Genomic DNA, 22,643 nt, shown 5'->3' on the forward strand with positions numbered 1-22,643 from the left:
AGGACTATTATTGTCCCCAGCGGTATAGGACTATTATGGTCCCTAATGGTATAGGACTATTATGGTCTCTAGCAATATAGGACTATTATGGTCTCTAGCGCTATAGGACTATTATGGTCCCCAGTGGTATATGACTATTATGGTCCCCGACGGTATAGGACTATTATGTTCCCCAGCGGTATAGGACTATTATGGTCCCTAATGGTATAGGACTATTATGGTCCCCTGTTGTATAGGAATATTATAGCCCCTAATGGTATAGAACTATTATGGTCCCTAATGGTATAGGACTATTATGGTCTCTAGTGGTATAGGACTATTATGGTCCCTAGTGGTATAGAACTATTATGGTCCCTAATGGTATAGGACTATTATGGTCCCTAATGGTATAGGACTATTATGGTCTCTAGTGGTATAGGACTATTACGGTCTCTAGTGGTATAGGACTATTGTTGTCTCCAGTGGTATAGGACTATTATGGTCCCTAATGGTATAGGACTATTATGGTCCCTAATGGTATAGGACTATTATGGTCCCTAACAGTACAGGACTTTTATGGTCCCCTGTTGTATAGGACTATTATGGTCCCTAATGGTATAGGACTATTATGGTCCCCAACATTATAGGACTATTATGGCCCCCAGTGGTATATGACTATTATGGTCCCTGATGGTATAGGGCTATTATGATCCCCAACGGAATAGGACTATTATGGCCCCCAGTGGTATAGGACTATTATGGTCCCTGATGGTATAGGGCTATTATGGTCCCCAGTGGTATAGGACTATTATGGTCTCTGGTGGTATAGGACTATTATTGTCCCCAGCGGTATAGCACTATTATGGTTCCCAGCGGTATAGGACTATTATGGTCCCTGATGGTATAGGACTATTATGGTCTCTAGCAGTATATTACTATTATTGTCTCTAGCGCTATAGGACTATTATGGTCCCCAGTGGTATATAACTATTATGGCCCCTAATGGTATAGGACTATTATGGCCCCCAGTGGTATATAACTATTATGGTCCCCAGCGGTATAGGACTATTATGGTCCCCAGTGGCATAGGACTAGTATGGTCCCTAATGGTATAGGACTATTATGGTCCCTGATGGTATAGGGCTATTATGGTCCCCAGTGGTATAGGACTATTATGGTCTCTGGTGGTATAGGACTATTATTGTCCCCAGCAGTATAGGACTATTATGGTCCTTGATGGTATAGGACTATTATGGTCTCTAGCGGTATAGGACTATTATGGTCTCTAGCGCTATAGGACTATTATGGTCCCCGATGGTATAGGACTATTATGTTCCCCAGCGGTATAGGACTATTATGGTCCCTAATGGTATAGGACTATTACGGCCCCTAGTGGTATAGGACTATTATGGTCCCTAATGGTATAGAACTATTATGGCCCCTAATGGTATAGGACTATTATGGTCCCCAGTGGTATAGGACTATTATGGTCTCTAGCGGTATAGGACTATTATGGTCTCTAGCAGTATAGGACTATTATGGCCCCCAGTGGTATAGGACTATTATGGTCCCTAATGGTATAGGAGTATTATGGTCTCTAGTGTATAGCACTATTATGGTCCCTAACAGTATAGGACTATTATGGTCCCCTGTTGTATAGGACTATTATGGTCCCTAATGGTATAGGACTATTATGGTCTCTAGCGTATAGCACTATTATGGTCCCTAGTGGTATAGGACTATTATGGTCCCTAATGGTATAGGACTATTATGGTCCCTAACAGTATAGGACTATTATGGTCCCCTGTCGTATAGGACTATTATGGTCCCTGATGGTATAGGACTATTATGGTCTCTAACGTATAGGACTATTATGGTCCCTGATGGTATAGGACTATTATGTTCTATAACGAATAGGACTATTATGACCCCTAGCAGTATAGGACTATTATGGTCTCTAGCGCTATAGGACTATTATGGTCCCCAGTGGTATATAACTATTATGGTCCCCGATGGTATAGGACTATTATGTTCCCCAGCGGTATAGGACTATTATGGTCCCTAATGGTATAGGACTATTACGGTCCCTAGTGTTATAGGACTATTATGGTCTCTAGCGTATAGCACTATCATGGTCCCTAGTGGTATAGGACTATTATGGTCCCTAATGGTATAGGACTATTATGGTCCCTAACAGTATAGAACTATTATGGCCCCCTGTCGTATAGGACTATTATGGTCCCTGATGGTATAGGACTATTATGGTCCCCTGTCGTATAGGACTATTATGGTCCCCTGTTGTATAGGACTATTATGGCCCCTAATGGTATAGAACTATTATGGTCCCTAATGGTATAGGACTATTATGGCCCATAGTGGTATAGGACTATTATGGTCCCTAGTGGTATAGGACTATTATGGTCCCCTGTTGTATAGGAATATTATGGTCCCTAATGGTATAGGACTATTATGGTCCCTAATGGCATAGGACTATTATGGTCTCTAGCGTATAGCACTATTATGGTCCCTAACAGTATAGGACTATTATGGTCCCCTGTTGTATAGGACTACTATGGTCCCTAATGGTATAGGACTATTATGGTCCCTAACAGTATAGGACTATTATGGTCCCCTGTCGTATAGGACTATTATGGTCCCTGATGGTAAAGGACTATTATGACCTCTAACATATAGGACTATTATGGTCCCTGCAATATAGGACTATTATGTTCTCTAGCGAATAGGACTATTATGACCCCTAGCTTATTGGACTATTATGGTCTCTAGCGACATAGGACTATTATGGTCTCTAGCGTATAGGACTATTATGGTCTCTAGTGGAATAGCATTATTATGGTCTCTAGTGGTACAATACTTTTGGTATGGTGGTCTTCTAGTGGTCTAGAAGGACTAGAAACTAGAGGGAGGAGCTCACCTTCTGCTTGCCTGAGAAGGCGTGGTAATAACACGACACATAAGTCATGATGGCCTTCTCATCCGGCCTCAACGTGCTAACGATGTCTGCCCAGGGAACAGATGGAGGAGGAGCAGGAGAGAGGGAAGGAGAGAGGGGAAGAGAGAGAGAAGCGCAGAGTAAAAGTGTGCAGAGACAAAAGGTTCCAGCAGGTGGAGCAGTACAGTCAGTCACCAGGGAGAGAGGAGACAACAGGCACCAGTCTGACCAGGTTGTCAGACACCAGGGAGAGAGGAGACAACAGGCACCAGTCTGACCAGGTTGTCAGACACCAGGGAGAGAGGAGACAACAGGCACCAGTCTGACCAGGTTGTCAGACACCAGGGAGAGAGGAGACAACAGGCACCAGTCTGACCAGGTTGTCAGACACCAGGGAGAGAGGAGACAACAGGCACCAGTCTGACCAGGTTGTCAGACACCAGGGAGAGAGGAGACAACAGGCACCAGTCTGACCAGGTTGTCAGACACCAGGGAGAGAGGAGACAACAGGCACCAGTCTGACCAGGTTGTCAGACACCAGGGAGAGAGGAGACAACAGGCACCAGTCTGACCAGGTTGTCAGACACCAGGGAGAGAGGAGACAACAGGCACCAGTCTGACCAGGTTGTCAGACACCAGGGAGAGAGGAGACAACAGGCACCAGTCTGACCAGGTTGTCAGACACCAGGGAGAGAGGAGACAACAGGCACCAGTCTGACCAGGTTGTCAGACACCAGGGAGAGAGGAGACAACAGGCACCAGTCTGACCAGGTTGTCAGACACCAGGGAGAGAGGAGACAACAGGCACCAGTCTGACCAGGTTGTCAGACACCAGGGAGAGAGGAGACAACAGGCACCAGTCTGACCAGGTTGTCAGACACCAGGAGAGAGGAGACAACAGGCACCAGTCTGACCAGGTTGTCAGACACCAGGGAGAGAGGAGACAACAGGCACCAGTCTGACCAGGTTGTCAGACACCAGGGAGAGAGGAGACAACAGGCACCAGTCTGACCAGGTTGTCAGACACCAGGGAGAGAGGAGACAACAGGCACCAGTCTGACCAGGTTGTCAGACACCAGGGAGAGAGGAGACCGGTCGTCATCTACCGGCTGACCAGTTGGTTGGTTTGTTAGTTTATCTGTCTGTTTGGATCCTATTAGCGGTTTAGCTGTTATAGTCCCAATGGCTACTATTCCTGGTGTCACCACAAAACAGGTGGGTGGGAGTTGGCTCTTTCACATTTAGTAATATTTCTGACTGTATTCATGATACTTGTCGATAACACTAGCGTTCATCTGTCTGATGTAGGCTTCTTTATACAGTCATCTGAGCCATCTGAGGTAACATGACTTTCACTACATGCCGCTCATACTCTTCTTCTACATGCCATAATAAAGGAAGGCAGCGTCTGAATCCTCTCTTCCAATTAGAAACAGAGATCCTCTGGTCTCTCTGCTGCCTGACTGCTGTGTTGTGCTCTTTAGTTCCGGTCCTGTCCAGTGAAATGAGCCCTTATATAATTGCACAACTCTTCTTCTCAGTTGGGAGATTTTTTGGGGAATAACATTACATACTGAAGGATAACATTACATACTGAAGGATAACGTTACACACTGAAGGATAACGTTACACACTGAAGGATAACGTTACATACTGAAGGATAACGTTACATACTGAAGGATAACATTACATACTGAAGGATAACGTTACACACTGAAGGATAACGTTACACACTGAAGGATAACGTTACATACTGAAGGATAACGTTACATACTGAAGGATAACATTACATACTGAAGGATAACATTACAGGACTACCGGGCATGATGACACCTTGCTGTCCCCAGTCCGCCTGGCCTTGCTGCTATTCCAGTTTCAACTGTTCTGCCTGCGGTTACGAAACCCCTACCTGTCCCAGACCTGCTGTTTTCAACTCTTAATGATCGGCTATGAAAAGCCAACTGAGAGACCTGAGCACCTAGGACCATATGTCGGGACTACCGGCCGTGGTGACTCCTTGCTGTCCCCAGTCCGCCTGGCCTTGCTGCTATTCCAGTTTCAACTGTTCTGCCTGCGGTTATGGAACCCCTACCTGTCCCAGACCTGCTGTTTTCAACTCTTAATGATCGGCTATGAAAAGCCAACTGAGATTTATTCCTGATTATTATTTGACCATGCTTGTCACTTATGAACATTTTTGAACATCTTGGCATGGTTCTGTTATAATCTTCACCCGGCACAGCCAGAAGAGGACTGGCCACCCCTCATAGCCTGGTTCCTCTCTAGGTTTCTTCCTAGGTTTTCACCTTTCTAGGGAGTTTTTCCTAGCCACCGTGCTTCTACACCTGCATTACTAGCTGTTTGGGGTTTTAGGCTGGGTTTCTGTACAGCACTTCGAGATATTAGCTGATGTAAGAAGGGCTATATAAAATAAAATTGATTGATTGATTACATACTGAAGGATAACATTACATACTGAAGGATAACATTACATACTGAAGGATAACGTTACATACTGAAGAATAACATTACATACTGAAGGATAACATTACATACTGAAGGATAACGTTACATACTGAAGGATAACGTTACATACTGAAGGATAACGTTACATACTGAAGGATAACATTACATACTGAAGGATAACGTTACATACTGAAGGATAACGTTACATACTGAAGAATAACATTACATACTGAAGGATAAAATTACATACTGAAGGATAACGTTACATACTGAAGGATAACGTTACATACTGAAGGATAACATTACATACTGAAGGATAACGTTACATACTGAAGGATAACGTTACATACTGAAGGATAACGTTACATACTGAAGGATAACGTTACACACTGAAGAATAACATTACATACTGAAGGATAACGTTACATACTGAAGGATAACGTTACATACTGAAGGATAACGTTACACACTGAAGGATAACGTTACATACTGAAGGATAACGTTACATACTGAAGGATAACGTTACATACTGAAGGATAACGTTACATACTGAAGGATAACGTTACATACTGAAGGATAACGTTACACACTGTAGGATAACATTACACACTGAAGGATAACTTGTTCTTCTGTCTCAATACAGATATGTGTATCTCATATTTATACCCTAATTTCACTGCTACAGCTAAGAGATCACTAACAACGATCATCAACCCGTCATCAACCTGTAGAACCAGATGGTATCACATAGAACTACGTCTATCTACGTGCTGAGAGATCCAATGAAAACATGACCCACTCAACTCAAAGGTGACCCAGTACACATTGGCGGTAGTTGAGGTGAAGGAGTTTCCCCCCGCTACATAAAGTGATAAATCCAATCAATCAATTACATGTACTAGGAGTTTAGTTAGTTGTGGTCTGACTCATCTGACTGGTGACTGGAGACAGTCTGACTGGTGCCTGTTATAGCAACAGAGACAGAGTATTTATTTTCCCATCATGCATCTGGAGGTGTGAAACTGTGAACCCATGCGGAGAGAGAGGAGGAAGAGCGTGAGCAGTATCCCCAGTGGGGCGAGGCGAGGCGGTGCAGCTGCAGAGAGAGAAGGGTTAGGGTTAGAGGACAGAGACAAACAGAGGAGCAGGAACCGAACAACAGGAGTGGAGGGGAGTGAGAAGGAGAGGTAGAGGGGATAGAGAGGTGTGGAGGAGGGAGAGGTGAGGAGGAGGAGGAGAGGGTGAGGAGGAGGAGGAGGAGGAAAGGTGAGAAGGAGGAGAGGTGAGAAGGAGGAGAGGAAGAGGGTGAGGAGGAGGAGGAGGAGGAGAGAAGGCGGAGAGGTGAGGAGGAGGGAGAGGTGTGGAGGAGGGAGAGGTGAGGAGGAGGAGGAGGAGGAGAGGTGAGAAGTAGGACGAGGAGGAGGGAGAGGTGAGGAGGAGGAGTGAGATGTGAGGAGGAGGAGAGGTGAGGAGGAGGGAGAGGTGAGGAGGAGGAGGAGAGGTGAGGAGGAGGAGGAGGAGGAGGAGGAGAGGTGAGAAGGAGGAGGGAGAGGTGAGGAGGAGGGAGAGGTGAGGAGGAGGACGAGGGAGAGGTGAGGAGGAGGAGGAGTGAGGAGGAGGAGGGGGTGAGGTGAGGAGGAGGTGGGAGAGGGGAGGAGGAGGAGGAGTGAGGAGGAGGAGGGGGTGAGGTGAGGAGGAGGTGGGAGAGGGGATAGAGAGGTGAGGAAGAGGGGAGAAAGAGGTGAGGGGGGAGAGGGGAGCGTTGCATCCTGGGATACCTTCTGGGCGCCAGAGAAGGCGTGGTAGAAGCTAGACACATAGGTCATGATGGCCTTCTCATCCGGGCGGGCTGTGCCTACGATGTCTGTAGAGAGAGGGGGAGGAGGGGGGGGTGGAGGCAGGAGGAGAGGGGGAGGATGGGGGATGGAGGCAGGAGGAGAGGGGGGAGGAGGGGGGATGGAGGCAGGAGGAGAGGGGGAGGAGGGGGGGATGGAGGCAGGAGGAGAGGGGGAGGAGGGGGTATGGTAATGATCATGTTAAACACAACAGATAAATGACAAGACATGTCGTAACGACTGTACTGTATATATTCCCTGTGTACAGTCCACTACTTCTGCCCAGGTTAAACACAACAGATAAATGAGTCAAGACCATAGAGTTGAATAGAGGGCACATCTTTGCATCTTTGCAATAATATCGTATGTGACAGCAGTGCCTGTACATTGCTTTCAGAAAGTATTCACACCCCTTTACTTTTTCCACATTTTGTTGTGTTACAGCCTGAATTTAAAATGGATTAAATTGAGATGTTGTGTCACTGGCCTACACACAATACCCCATAATGTCAAAGTGAATTATGTTTTTAGAATTTTTTTACAAATTAATTAAAAAATGAAAAGCTGAAATGTCTTGAGTCAATAAGTATTCAACCCCTTTGTTATGGCAAGCCTAAATCCAGGAGTAAAAATGTGCTTAACAAGTCACATAATAATTTGCATGGACTCACTTTGTGTGCAATAATAGTAATTAACATGATTTTTGAATGACTACCTCATCTCTGTACCCCACACATACAATTATCTGTAAGGTCCCTCAGTTGAGAAGTGAATTTCAAACACAGATTCAACCACAAAGACCAGGGAGGTTTTCCAATGCCCCGCAAAGAATGACAGATATTGGATATCCCTTTGATGGTGAAGTTATTAATTACACTTCGGATGGTATGTCAATACACCCAGTCACTACAAAGTGTCCTTCTTAACTCAGTTGCCAGAGAGGATTTCAACATGAGGCCAATAGTGACATTAAAATAGTTACAGAGTTTAATGGCTGTGATAGGAGAAAACTGAGGATGGATCAACAACATTGTAGTTACTCCACAATACTAACCTAAATGACAGAGTGAAAAGAAGGAAGCCTGTACAGAAAAAGCCCATATCTCAGACTGGCCAATGAAAAGAAAAGATTAAGATGGGCAGTCTGAGATATGGCTTTTTCTTTGCAACTCTGCCTAGAAGGTCAGCATCCCGGAGTCGCCTCTTCACTGTTGACGTTGAGACTGGTGTTTTGCGGGTACTATTTAATGAAGCTGCCAGTTGAGGACCTGTGAGGCGTCTGTTTCTCAAACTAGACACCCTAATGTATTTGTCCTCTTGCTCAGTTGTGCACCGGGGCCTCCCACTCCTCTTTCTATTCTGGTTGGAGCCAGTTTGCGCTGTTCTGTGAAGGGAGTAGTACACAGCGTTGCATGAGATCTTCAGTTTCTTGGCAATTTCTCGCATGGAATAGCCTTCATTTCTCAGAACAAGAATAGACTGACGAGTTTCAGAAGTTAGTTATTTGTTTCTGGCCATTTTGAGCCTGTAATCGAACCCACAATTGCTGATGCTCCAGATACTCAACTAGTCTCAAGAAGGCCAGTTGTATTGCTTCTTTAATCAGCACAACAGTTTTCAGCTGTGCTAACATAATTGCAAAAGGGTTTTCTAATGATCAATTATCCTTTTAAAATGATAAACTTGGATTAGCAAACACAACGTGCCATTGGAACACAGGACTGATGGTTGCTGATAATGGGCCTCTGTACGCCTATGTAGATATTCCATTAAAATCAGCCGTTTCCAGCTACAATAGCCATTTACAACATTAACAATGTCTACACTGTATTTCTGATCAATTTGATGTTATTTTAATGGACAAAAAAATGCTTTTCTTTCGAAAACAAGGACATTTCTAAGTGACCCCAAACTTTTGAACAGTAGTGTATGTGTTATTTCATAGTTTTGATGTCTTCACTATTATTCTATAATGTAGATAATAGTAAAAATAAAGAAAAACCCTTGAATGAGTAGGTGTGTCCAAACTTTTGACTGGTACTATAAGTATTCAGACCCTTTGCTAGGAGACTCTAAATTGAGCTCAGGTGCATCCTGCTTCCATTGATCATCCCTGAGATGTTTATACAACTTGATTGGAGTCCACCTGTGGTAGATTCAATTGATTGGACATGATTTGGAAAGGCACACACCTGTGTATATAAGGTCCCACAGTTGACAGTGCATGTCAGAGCAAAATCCAAGCCATGAAGTCGAAGGAATTGTCCGTAGAGCTCTGAGACAGGAATGTGTCGAGGCACAGATCTGGGGAAGGGTACCAAACATTTTCTGCAGCATTGAAGGTCCTCAAGAACACAGTGGCCTCCATCATTCTTAAATGGAAGAAGTTTGGAACCACCAAGACTCTTTCTAGAGCTGGCCGCCCGGCCAAACTGAGCAATCGGGGGAGAAGGGCCTTGGTCAGGGAAGTAACCAAGAACGCGATGGTCACTCTGACAGAGCTCCAGAGTTCCTCTGTGGAGATGGGAGAACCTTCCAGAAGGACAACCATCTCTGCAGCACTCCACCAATCAGGCCTTTATGGTAGGGTGGCCAGACGGAAGCCACTCCTCAGTAAAAGGCACATGACAGCCCGCTTGGAGTTTGCCAAAAGGCACCTAAAAACTCTCAGACCATGAGAAACAAGATTGTCTGGCCTGATGAAACCAAGATTGAACTCTTTGGCCTGAATGCCAAGCGTCACATCTGGAGGAAACCTGGCACCATTCCTACGGTGAAGCATTGTGGTGGCAGCATCATGCTGTGGGGATGTTTTCAGCAGCAGGGACTGGGAGACTAGTCAGGATCGAGGGAAAGATGAACGGAGCAAAGTACAGAGAGATCCTTGATGAAAACCTGCTCCAGAGCGCTCAGGACCTCAGACTGGGGCGAAGGTTCACCTTCCAACAGGACAACGACCCTAAGCACACAGCCAAGACAATGCATGAGTGGCTTCGGGACAAGTCTCTGAATGTCCTTGAGTGGCCCAGCCAGAGCCCGGACTTGAACCCGATCGAACATCTCTGGAGAGACCTGAAAATAGCTGTGCAGCGACACTCCCCATCCAACCTGACAGAGCTTGAGAGGATCTGCAGAGAAGAATGGGAGAAACTCACCAAATACAGGTGTTCCAAGCTTGTAGCGTCATACCCAAGAAGACGCGAAGCTGTAATCGCTGCCAACGGTGCTTCAACAAAGTACTGAGTAAAGGGTCTGAATACTTATGTAAATGTAATATTTCATTTATTTTTATACATTTGAAAAAAATTCTAAAAACCTGTTTTTGCTTTCTCATTACGGGTATTGTGTGTGAAAATAAATAAATATATGTAATCCATTTTAGAATAAGGCCGTAACGTAATAAAATGTGGAAAAAGTCATGGGGTCTGAATACTTTCCAAATGCACCGTATATACACTGAGTGCACAAAACATGAAGAACACCTGCTCTTTCCATGACATAGACTGACCTGGTGAATCCAGGTGAAAGCTATGATCCCTTATTTATGTCACTTGTTAAAGTCAGTGTAGATGAAGGGGAGGAGACAGGTTAAAGAATGATTGTTAAGCCTTGAGACAATTGAGGCATGGATTGTGTATGTGTGCCATTCAGAGGGTGAATGGGCAAAACAAAAGATTTCAATGCCTTTGAACGGGGTATGGTAGTAGGTGCCATGCGCACCGGTTTGTGTGAAGAACTGCAACGCTGCTGGGTTTTTCACGCTCAACAGTTTCCTGTGTGTGCCAAGAACGGTCCACCACCGAAAGGACATCCAGCCAACTTGACACAACCGTGGGAAGCATTGGAGTCAACATGGTGCCAGCATCCCTGTGGAACGCTTTCGACATCTTGTAGAGTCCATGCCCCCAACGAAGTGAGGCTGTTCCGAGGACCAAAGGGGGTGCAACTCAATATTAGGAAGGTGTTCTATATATATATATATATATATATATATATATATATATATATATATACTGTTACATTATTTTATTTTTTAAAATTAATATTACTAACAACAACAGATTAAACTAATTTTGGCAAAGGGATCCGTGGAATAAGTTTAGAGGTTGTAATACAATACAATGTAATGTTATTAATCTACAGTTTCTGTTGTTAATCAACATGGACCTGGGAGGCTTACTATTGGTATCCCCTGTACTCCACCAATACTGATGGTATCCCCTGTACTCGTCCGGCCATCCACTGCCGAAGTCATAGTAAAACTGCTATTTTTATCTCACTAGAGTTGTGTTCTGATTATGAGGGGGTCCCCAGTCCCCCGAGAACCCCTGCTCTATCCAACTCTATGGTAGAGACCTCCACCCCACAATGACAGGTTGATAAAAATGAGTCTGAGGATATCAAAACAGGAGAACAATATCCAGGAAGAGAAAACGCCACTTCTCTCTCTCTCTCTCTCTCTCTCTCTCTCTCTCTCTCTCTCTCTCTCTCTCTCTCTCTCTCTCTCTCTCTCTCTCTCTCTCTCTCTCTCTCTCTCTCTCTCTCTCTCTCTCTCTCTCTCTCTCTCTCTCTCTCTCTCTCTCTCTCTCTCTCTCTCTCTCTCTCTCTCTCTCTCTCTCTCTCTCTCTCTCTCTATGACATGTATATTTAGGTACAAAGCGAACCAGTTTAAAATGGCTCACTGGGACAGGGCAAGAGGAATTGGAATAGAGAGAACCAGTTTAAAATGGCTCACTGGGACAGGGCAAGAGGAATTGGAATAGAGAGAACCAGTTTAAAATGGCTCACTGGTACAGGGCAAGAGGAATTGGAATAGAGAGAACCAGTTTAAAATGGCTCACTGGGACAGGGCAAGAGGAATTGGAATAGAGAGAACCAGTTTAAAATGGCTCACTGGTACAGGGCAAGAGGAATTGGAATAGAGGGAGTAGTCTGTCATCTGACTGTATTCCTCTGTTCAGCTTCCTGAAAAGTCAGAGGACCAGATAACCTCTGTGGGGTCAAAATATCTTGGTATAAACAAATACCACTGAAACACACTGGGAGCGTCCCAAATGACACCCTATCCCCTATATAGTGCACTACCTTTGACAAAAGCTGGTCAAAAGTAGTGCACTTAATAGGGAATCAGGTGCCGGCTGGATTTGTATCTAGTGAAACACCAAACAACACTGTTAAAGGTCATTTTTCATGAATGTCAGTCTCCACTTCTATCTGCTTAACCCAGTGGTTCATAATCCTGGTCCTGGGGACCCAAAGGAGTGCACATGTTCGTTTTTGCCCTAGCGCTAACACCAGATTCAAATAATCAAAGGGTTGGGTCTCCAGGACCAGGATTTGGAAACACTTCCTTAACCCTTGACCCTTAACCCTAGACCCTCCTGGTCTTACCCTCAGCATCCAACATCTTGGGGATGTCCAGGTACTTCTCTGCCACGTCGAAGGCTGTGTTTAGGTTAGTCATCGGGTCATCCTACAGGAGAAGGAGAGACACAGAGATAGAGGTCAGGGGTCATCCTACTGGAGAGACAGAGATATAGAGGTCAGGGGTCATCCTACAGGAGAGAGGAGAAACAGAGAGATAGAGGTCAGGGGTCATCCTACAGGAGAGAGGAGAGACAGAGAGATAGAGGTCAGGGATCATCCTACAGGAGAGAGGACAGACAGAGAGATCGAGGTCAGGGGTCATCCTACAGGTGAGAGGAGAGACAGAGAGATAGAGGTCAGGGGTCATCCTACAGGTGAGAGGAGAGAGAGATAGAGGTCAGGGGTCATCCTACAGGTGAGAGGAGAGAGAGAGAGATAGAGGTCAGGGGTCATCCTACAGGAGAGAGGAGCGACAGAGAGATAGAGGTCAGGGGTCATCCTACAGGAGAGAGGAGAGAGAGATAGAGGTCAGGGGTCATCCTACAGGAGAGAGGAGAGAGAGATAGAGGTCAGGGGTCATCCTACAGGAGAGAGGAGCGACAGAGAGATAGAGGTCAGGGGTCATCCTACAGGAGAGAGGAGAGACAGAGAGATAGAGGTCAGGGGTCATCCTACAGGAGAGAGGAGAGACAGAGAGATAGAGGTCAGGGGTCATCCTACAGGAGAGAGGAGAGACAGAGAGATAGAGGTCAGGGGTCATCCTACAGGAGAGAGGAGAGACAGAGAGATAGAGGTCAGGGGTCATCCTACAGGAGAGAGGAGAGACAGAAAGATAGAGGTCAGGGGTCATCCTACAGGAGAGAGGAGAGACAGAGAGATATAGGTCAGGGGTCATCCTACAGGAGAGAGGAGGAGGAACAGACAGACAGACAGACAGGTAGAGGAGCATGTTTTTAGGTGAGAGGAAAAACAGATAGAGGATTATTTCCATGTCGTTAGATGTGATTGCATTAGAGTTGGAAAGACTGCTAAGGTAAAGTAGCAGCAGTAGTCTCACCTTGCGCAGCTTGCCATAGTCAATGAGCTCTGGACGGTGTCTGTGAATGAGAGCACAGAATCCCAACCCATCTTTCCAGCTGGAGAGAGAGAGAGAGAGAGAGAGAGAGAGAGAGAGAGAGAAAAAGAGAGAGAACATTTGGATGAATCATGACAAACAAATCCATCGCTATAGACCAGCACTGAGGAATCCCTACACCTATATTCTAATTGAAATCATTGTGACCCTCTTTCCCTGTCCATCCTTCCAGAAGCATTGCCATGGCAGATCATCTACCCTATATGGAGTGAAAGATGATCTACATCCATGTGCCATCAGGTCCAAGTCCTCATTAAACAACAACGAATTCTAACACTCTGATGCACATCACAGGACACATTGTTGCCAGCCTCTGAGTCAGGGCTTGTGTTTACAGAGCCAGGTCTGACCATCCTCCCCTCCCCCCTCCATCCTCCCCCTCCATCCTCCCCTCCCCTCCCCTCCATCCTCCCCTCCCCTCTCCTCTCCTCTCCCCTCCCCTCCCCCTCCTCTCCTCTCCTCCTCTCTCCTCTCTCCTCCTCTCTCTCCTCCTCTCCTCCTCTCTCCTCTCCTCCTCTCTCCTCTTCTCTCCCTCCTCTCCTCGTCCTCTCTCTCCTCTCCTCTCCCTCCCCCTCCTCTCCTCTCTCCTCCCGCACCTCCTCTCCTCTCCTCTCCTCTCCTCTCTTCCCCCTCCTCTCTCCTCTCCCCTCCTCTCTCTCCTTTCCTCCCCTCCTCTCCCTCCTCTCTCCTCCTCCTCTCCTCCTCCTCTCCCTCCTCTCCCCTCCTCTCTCCTCTCTCCTCTCCTCTCCCCTCCCCTCCTCTCCTCTCCTCTCCCCCTCCTCTCCTCCCCCTCCTCCCTCCTCCTCTCTCTCCCCTCCTCTCCTCCCTCTCCTCTCCTCCCCCTCCTCTCCTCTCTCCTCCCGCCCCTCCTCTCTCCTCTCCTCTCCTCTCCTCTCCTCTCCTCTCCTCTCCTCTCCTCTCCCCTCCCCCTCCTCTCCTCTCTCCTCCCGCACCTCCTCTCCTCTCCTCTCCTCTCCTCTCTTCCCCCTCCTCTCTCCTCTCCCCTCCTCTCTCCTCCTCCTCTCCCCTCCTCCTCTCCCCTCCTCTCCCCTCCTCTCTCCTCTCCTCTCCCCTCCCTCCTCTCCTCTCCCCTCCTCTCCTCTCCTCCCCCTCCTCCCCCCTCCTCTCCTCTCCTCTCCCCTCCTCTCCTCTCCTCTCTCCCCCCTCCTCTCTCCTCTCCTCCCCCCCTCCTCTCCTCTCCTCTCTCTCTCTCCTCTCCTCTCCTCTCCTCTCCTCTCCTCTCCTCTCCTCTCCTCTCCTCTCCTCTCCTCTCCTCTCCCCTCCCCTCCCCTCCCTCCCTCTCCTCTCCTCTCCTCTCCTCTCCTCTCTTCCCCTCTCCTCTCCTCTCCTCCCCTCTCCTCCCCTCTCGTCTCCTCCCCTCCTCTCCCCACCAGTCTGGTATGTAACAGCTCAGTCTGTGGTCTGCTCATGTTGTCTGTTCTCTGTTAGCTCTGTCTGGAATCTGCATTCAGCACAACTCTGTTATCTATTAGCCCTGTCTGGCTCCAAGGCGGCTTGCTCTGTTCCTGGGTGAGTATTCCACCATATTCCCTATATATAGGCAGGGCAAACCCATTTTGGTGATTTCTGGTATATCATCAAAATAAATCAATCACAGCACATTTTTTGGACTCATTCAGCAGTTTTGACCTGATTAAGTACAATATTCATTGGAAATTAATGTTGAAAGTTCATATTCCTAAAACTTAAGTTGAAAATGATGCTGTCGCTGCTTCCTGTTGACAAGACATATTGATAAGTAGCCCAATGTCAAAACGCAGTTTTAAAGTGTCCAAATCAATAACCAACATGCAGAAACAGTTGGTGATATGTTGAAAATCTAAACCTAAAATGTACTATCTACACATATACTACCTGTTCTTTCCATGACAGACTGACCAGGTGAATCCAGGTGAAAGCTATGATCCCTTATTGATGTCACCTGTTAAATCCACTTCAATCAGTGTAGATGAAGGGGCGGAGACAGGTTAAAGAAGGATTTTTAAGCATTGAGACATGGATTCTGTATTTGTGCCATTCAGAGGGTGAATGGGCAAGACAAAAGATTTACAGTAAGTGCCTTTGAACGGGGTATGGTAGTAGGTGCCAGGCGCACCGGTTTGTGTCAAGAACTGCAACGCTGCTGGGTTTTTCAGTTTCCTGTGTGTATCAAGAATGGTCCACCACCCAAAGGAAATCCAGCCAACTTGAAACAACTGTGGAAAGCATTGGCGTCAACATGGGCCAGCATCCCTGTGGAACGATTTCGACACCTTGTAGATGTCCTTGCCCCAATTGAGGCTGTTCTGAGGGCCAAAAGGGGGGGTGCAACTCAATATTAGGAAGGTGTTCCTAATGTTCTGTACATTCAGTGTTTCATGCGCAACAATAGCAATCATATTATTTGAATTTTTTTAAACGAGCACCTTATAAACAGCACAGGCTGTTGAAACTACCACAGTTCAAAAATCTTTTGGAAACTAGATATATTTTCACATCACTGAGGACAACCTGCACAACCCCATTTACATTTACATCATTTAGCAGACGCTCTTATCCAGAGCGACTTACAAATTGGTGCATTCAACTTATGATAGCCGGGGAGGGTGAGGGTAGAAGGATTACTTTATACTGTTCCAGGTATTCCTTAAAGAGGTAGGGTTTCAAGTGTCTCCGGAAGGACACAACAACAACAACACAACAACAACACAACAACAACACAGTTAGCTACATTTTGGAATGTTGGATTTTGATACGGGGGGGGGTCACCAAAACAGAAAGAGAAACGCAACACTGTTTTGTCAATCACTCATATCGATTATCACTTTGAAATCAATTGCGTGAGAGGGGGAAGATGAGGTTGCACGTCCTGTTGAAACTAACATAGCTCAAAAATGACACGGAATCTGGGAATAATGTGTACATCACTGGTTAGAGGACAACTTGTAGAAGACAGCAAGTGTTAGCATTTTTATTCAAGTGGCAATGGTTGGGTGCTATTTAAGTAATAGTTTGACTGTCAAATCAGTGTATTGGTGAGTGGCCAGCAACTTTTATAGAGAGACCGCTCCGAATTATTGGTGCCATTTAAGAAAGAAAATTAGACAGAGTGGCGCAGCGGTCTAAGGCACTACATCGCATTGTTGCGGCATCACTACAGCCTGGGGTTCGATCCCAGGACCGTGACCGGGAGACCCATAATGTGGCGCACAATTGGCCCAGCGCCGTCCGGGTTAGGGGAGTATTTGGCCGGGGGGTTTTACTTGGATTATCGCGCTCTAGCGACTCCTTGTGGCGGGCCGGGCGCCTGCAAGCTGGCTTCGGTCGTCAGTTGAATGGTGTTTCCTCCGACACATTGGTGCAGCTGGCTTCCGGGTTAAGCAAGCAGTGTGTTAAGAAGCTTGTGTTAAGAGGCTTGGCAGGTCATGTTTCGGAGGACGCATGACTCTCGACCCTCACCTCTCCCGAGTCCGTTGGGGAGTTGCAGCAATGAGACAAGATCGTAACTACCAATTGGATATCACATTTGTGAGGGTCTTAGGGGCCAAGATTAATTTCTTCAGCCCCCTGAGGTTGAAGAAGCACTGTTGTGTGTAGGTGGGAGGAGAGCACGTAGATGAAGGAATTATACAATGAGCAAAGTGATGATGCTGTACGTGGCTGCTATGAAAGTGAACTGTGTGTGCGGGTGATCAGGGGGGTATTCATTGCGCCGATTCTGTTGCAAAACGTTTCTTAAACGGAACGAAACGGGGTTGGACCTACCTGAATTTGTCCAAAAGAAACTTTCGTTTTGGACTCATGATTACACCCTAGATCAGCTAGATGCAGGCAAGAGTGTGCAAGGCGGTATTGAATGTGTCACTGTCTGTCACCTTTTTCTCTCGACCTGTGTGCACCTACGTAGTAAACTTCCATTCATAGGCTAGGTTGTAGCAACCTCATGATGGGTATAGGGCAAATTCTAGTATCATGTAGTAGCCTAAACCCATCGCTGTTACATTGAGCTGAGTGAATGGAATATGAATGACAGTCATCCAATATGCTGTAATAGAAATAATGTCATGCTCATAAAAACAATTATTGTCCTCCCTAATCTTAAAACGGCATTGACCGCCACTGAAACACATCGCCTGTAAAACCTCTCCCAGAGGCCTTGGGTGTGTCCCAAATTGCACCCTATTTCCTATATAGTGCACTACTTTAGTGCACTATATAGGAAATAGGGGGCCATGTCAAAAGTAGTGCACTACATAGGGAACAGGGTGTCATTTTGTGCGCACACTTGGTATATTCAAATCCCATTGCCTGTAAAGTCTCCCAGAGCAGAGCTCTTACATTATCTAATGTCAAATGTTCTGAATGTTGCCAAATGGCACCCTATTCACTATATAGTGCACAACCTTTGACCAGGGCTTGGGTGAAAAGGTGTGCACTATATAGGGAATAGGGTGCCATTTGGGATGTAGAGTTCTTCTATTACCTAATGTGAAAGTTCTGAATGTTGACATTCTTGTAGGGAGCAGTCTTCCTCTGGCACCACAGAAGAAGACCCTCTTTGGCTGATGTTTCTGTAGGAGAGGAGAGGAGAGGAGAGGAGAGGAGAGGAGAGGAGAGGAGAGGAGAGGAGAGGAGAGGAGAGAGGAGAGGAGAGGAGAGGAGAGGAGAAGGGAGGGGAGGAGAGGAGAAGAAGGGAGGAGAGAGGAGGGGAGGAGGAGAGGAGAGGATGTAGGCGGAAAAACAATCAACAAGAAGTTAGTTAGTTAAAAACGTGCTGTGACATAGGATTGGTCCCAAACGGCACTAATCACATTTAGCCCATTGTGGCTGTAGAGGGTTTTAAAATGAGAGGGGGAATTATGCGTCATCTCCACATAAAGGAAGATTTGTTAAATGGTTTAATTAAATCAAAACATCAGCAGGAAGAATGTTCTAATGTTATATGATATATTCTATACTGTATATATTCTATTATAACATTATATATTCATATATAATGTTATATTATATTACTTGTATACAACTGTTATGTTAGTAACAGTATACATTCACAAAGCCAACAATACAAAATGTGAAATTGAGCTGTCTATTGCAGTGGTTCTCAACCTTTTTTGGTTACTGTAACCCCAATCCCATTTTGCTCTACCCAGAGTACCACCGAAGTACCCACTCAAATTCATTTTACCAGTAGGCCTATTGCCTCATGAGTCTTCTCAAGTACCCCTGTGGACAGGCCAAGTACCCCTGTGGATATGCCATGTACCCCTGTGGACAGGCCAAGTACCCCTATGAACAGGCCAAGTACCCCTGTGGACAGGCCAAGTACCCCTGTGGACAGGCCAAGTACCCCTGTGGATAGGCCAAGTACCCCTGTGGATAGGCCAAGTACCCCTGTGGACAGGCCAAGTACCCCTGTGGACAGGCCAAGTACCCCCTGTGGACAGGCCAAGTACCCCTGTGGACAGGCCAAGTACCCCTGTGGACAGGCCAAGTACCCCCCGTGGATATAATGCTTTATAACATGTTGTAAGCATGAATAAGCCTTAATGATTTGTTATAAACAAGAGGAAGTCAGAGGAGGTCATCCACATTTTGGTACCTTCCACAGAGATGTCCTGGATGGCGAAGCGAAGGATTATGGTCCAGATCATTCCTAGGGTCATTTTAGCGTTGCCGTCGACGATCTCTGCAGGTGAGGAGAGGAGAGGAGGGGAGTGGAGAGAAGGTTAGCCTGAGGTCCATTTACAGCGCTAGTTACAGTTTCACTGTGCCATGTTATGTATATCAGGTTTACGATTGCATTGCTGGTGAGGGGAAATAATGTTGATCTGAGTTCACATGTATTACAGTACTCCTGTGTCACATAGAAATTGAATGCAAGTTTAAACTGAGTTTATAGCAAGGGAATTGTGACTTGAGTGAATGGAGAGAAATGTGGGTTCCCTTTGGATTTGGACACTTGTCTCTGATAAAGCTTAAATATTTCTGTGCATGTGCATTGTTTATTTTTTACGTAGCCGAGTGCCCACTCTGCTGTCTACGTAGCTGCTGTGCTGAGTGCCCACTCTGCTGTCTACGTAGCTGCTGTGCTGAGTGCCCACTCTGGTGTCTACGTAGCTGCTGTGCTGAGTGCCCACTCTGCTGTCTACGTAGCTGCTGTGCTGAGTATTCTGATGTCTACGTAGCTGCTGTGCTGAGTGCCCACTCTGCTGTCTACGTAGCTGCTGTGCTGAGTATTCTGCTGTCTACGTAGCTGCTGTGCTGAGTGCCCACTCTGCTGTCTACGTAGCTGCTGTGCTGAGTGCCCACTCTGCTGTCTACGTAGCTGCTGTGCTGAGTATTCTGCTGTCTACGTAGCTGCTGTGCTGAGTATTCTGCTGTCTACGTAGCTGCTGTGCTGAGTGCCCACTCTGCTGTCTACGTAGCTGCTGTGCTGAGTATTCTGCTGTCTACGTAGCTGCTGTGCTGAGTGCCCACTCTGCTGTCTACGTAGCTGCTGTGCTGAGTATTCTGCTGTCTACGTAGATGCTGTGCTGAGTGCCCACTCTGCTGTCTACGTAGCTGCTGTGCTGAGTATTCTGCTGTCTACGTAGCTGCTGTGCTGAGTATTCTGCTGTCTACGTAGCTGCTGTGCTGAGTGCCCACTCTGCTGTCTACGTAGCTGCTGTGCTGAGTGCCCACTCTGCTGTCTACGTAGCTGCTGTGCTGAGTATTCTGCTGTCTGCGTAGCTGCTGTGCTGAGTATTCTGCTGTCTACGTAGCTGCTGTGCTGAGTGCCCACTCTGCTGTCTACGTAGCTGCTGTGCTGAGTGCCCACTCTGATGTCTACGTAGCTGCTGTGCTGAGTGCCCACTCTGCTGTCTACGTAGCTGCTGTGCTGAGTGCCCACTCTGCTGTCTACGTAGCTGCTGTGCTGAGTATTCTGCTGTCTGCGTAGCTGCTGTGCTGAGTGCCCACTCTGCTGTCTACGTAGCTGCTGTGCTGAGTATTCTGCTGTCTACGTAGCTGCTGTGCTGAGTATTCTGCTGTCTACGTAGCTGCTGTGCTGAGTGCCCACTCTGCTGTCTACGTAGCTGCTGTGCTGAGTATTCTGCTGTCTACGTAGCTGCTGTGCTGAGTGCCCACTCTGATGTCTACGTAGCTGCTGTGCTGAGTGCCCACTCTGCTGTCTACGTAGCTGCTGTGCTGAGTGCCCACTCTGCTGTCTACGTAGCTGCTGTGCTGAGTATTCTGCTGTCTGCGTAGCTGCTGTGCTGAGTGCCCACTCTGCTGTCTACGTAGCTGCTGTGCTGAGTATTCTGCTGTCTACGTAGCTGCTGTGCTGAGTATTCTGCTGTCTACGTAGCTGCTGTGCTGAGTGCCCACTCTGCTGTCTACGTAGCTGCTGTGCTGAGTATTCTGCTGTCTACGTAGCTGCTGTGCTGAGTGCCCACTCTGCTGTCTACGTAGCTGCTGTGCTGAATATTCTGCTGTCTACGTAGCTGCTGTGCTGAGTATTCTGCTGTCTACGTAGCTGCTGTGCTGAGTATTCTGCTGTCTACGTAGCTGCTGTGCTGAGTATTCTGCTGTCTGCGTAGCTGCTGTGCTGAGTGCCCACTCTGCTGTCTACGTAGCTGCTGTGCTGAGTGCCCACTCTGCTGTCTACGTAGCTGCTGTGCTGAGTATTCTGCTGTCTACGTAGCTGCTGTGCTGAGTATTCTGCTGTCTGCGTAGCTGCTGTGCTGAGTGCCCACTCTGCTGTCTACGTAGCTGCTGTGCTGAGTATTCTGCTGTCTACGTAGCTGCTGTGCTGAGTGCCCACTCTGCTGTCTACGTAGCTGCTGTGCTGAATATTCTGCTGTCTACGTAGCTGCTGTGCTGAGTATTCTGCTGTCTACGTAGCTGCTGTGCTGAGTATTCTGCTGTCTACGTAGCTGCTGTGCTGAGTATTCTGCTGTCTACGTAGCTGCTGTGCTGAGTATTCTGCTGTCTGCGTAGCTGCTGTGCTGAGTGCCCACTCTGCTGTCTACGTAGCTGCTGTGCTGAGTATTCTGCTGTCTACGTAGCTGCTGTGCTGAGTGCCCACTCTGCTGTCTACGTAGCTGCTGTGCTGAGTATTCTGCTGTCTACGTAGCTGCTGTGCTGAGTATTCTGCTGTCTACGTAGCTGCTGTGCTGAGTATTCTGCTGTCTGCGTAGCTGCTGTGCTGAGTGCCCACTCTGCTGTCTACGTAGCTGCTGTGCTGAGTGCCCACTCTGCTGTCTACGTAGCTGCTGTGCTGAGTATTCTGCTGTCTACGTAGCTGCTGTGCTGAGTATTCTGCTGTCTGCGTAGCTGCTGTGCTGAGTGCCCACTCTGCTGTCTACGTAGCTGCTGTGCTGAGTGCCCACTCTGGGCGGCAGGTAGCTTAGTGGTTAAGAGCGTTGTGCCAGTAACCGAAAGGTCGCTGGTTCTAATCCCCGAGCTGACTAGGTGAAAAATCTGTCGATGTGCCCTTGAGCAAGGCACTTAACCCTAATTGCTCCTGTAAGTCGCTCTGGATAAGAGCGTCTGCTAAATGACCAATTATTATTATTTAATTATGATGTCTACGTAGCTGCTGTGCTGAGTGCCCACTCTGCTGTCTACGTAGCTGCTGTGCTGAGTATTCTGCTGTCTACGTAGCTGCTGTGCTGAGTATTCTGCTGTCTGCGTAGCTGCTGTGCTGAGTGCCCACTCTGATGTCTACGTAGCTGCTGTGCTGAGTGCCCACTCTGCTGTCTATGTAGTTGCTGTGCTGAGTATTCTGCTGTCTGCGTAGCTGCTGTGCTGAGTGCCCACTCTGCTGTCTACGTAGCTGCTGTGCTGAGTATTCTGCTGTCTACGTAGCTGCTGTGCTGAGTATTCTGCTGTCTACGTAGCTGCTGTGCTGAGTGCCCACTCTGCTGTC

The 22,643-nt window shown here is 47.1% G+C and overlaps 1 protein-coding gene across 5 annotated transcripts in view; it reads right to left on the reverse strand.

Annotated features, from left to right (window-relative positions):
* The window catches only part of actn1 (actinin, alpha 1), a 140,449-nt gene that overhangs the window by 40,713 nt on the left and 77,093 nt on the right, over window positions 1-22,643 (reverse strand). For 3 of the 5 annotated variants that reach the window (XM_041854558.2, XM_041854556.2, XM_041854560.2), the window contains exons 4-8: window positions 19,335-19,421; window positions 18,219-18,306; window positions 13,658-13,736; window positions 12,625-12,706; window positions 7,177-7,262 (exon numbers count right to left, since the gene is read on the reverse strand). In XM_041854558.2, coding sequence (XP_041710492.1) covers window positions 7,177-7,262; window positions 12,625-12,706; window positions 13,658-13,736; window positions 18,219-18,306; window positions 19,335-19,421 — 422 coding nt within the window. Of the gene's footprint in view, window positions 1-2,914; window positions 3,001-7,176; window positions 7,263-12,624; window positions 12,707-13,657; window positions 13,737-18,218; window positions 18,307-19,334; window positions 19,422-22,643 lie in introns of all 5 variants that reach the window. The other 2 variants (XM_041854559.2, XM_041854557.2) reach the window with 1 other exon arrangement.

This window comes from Coregonus clupeaformis, chromosome 29, assembly GCF_020615455.1.
Source record: "Coregonus clupeaformis isolate EN_2021a chromosome 29, ASM2061545v1, whole genome shotgun sequence".
In the NCBI taxonomy this organism is placed as follows: Eukaryota; Metazoa; Chordata; class Actinopteri; order Salmoniformes; family Salmonidae; genus Coregonus; species Coregonus clupeaformis.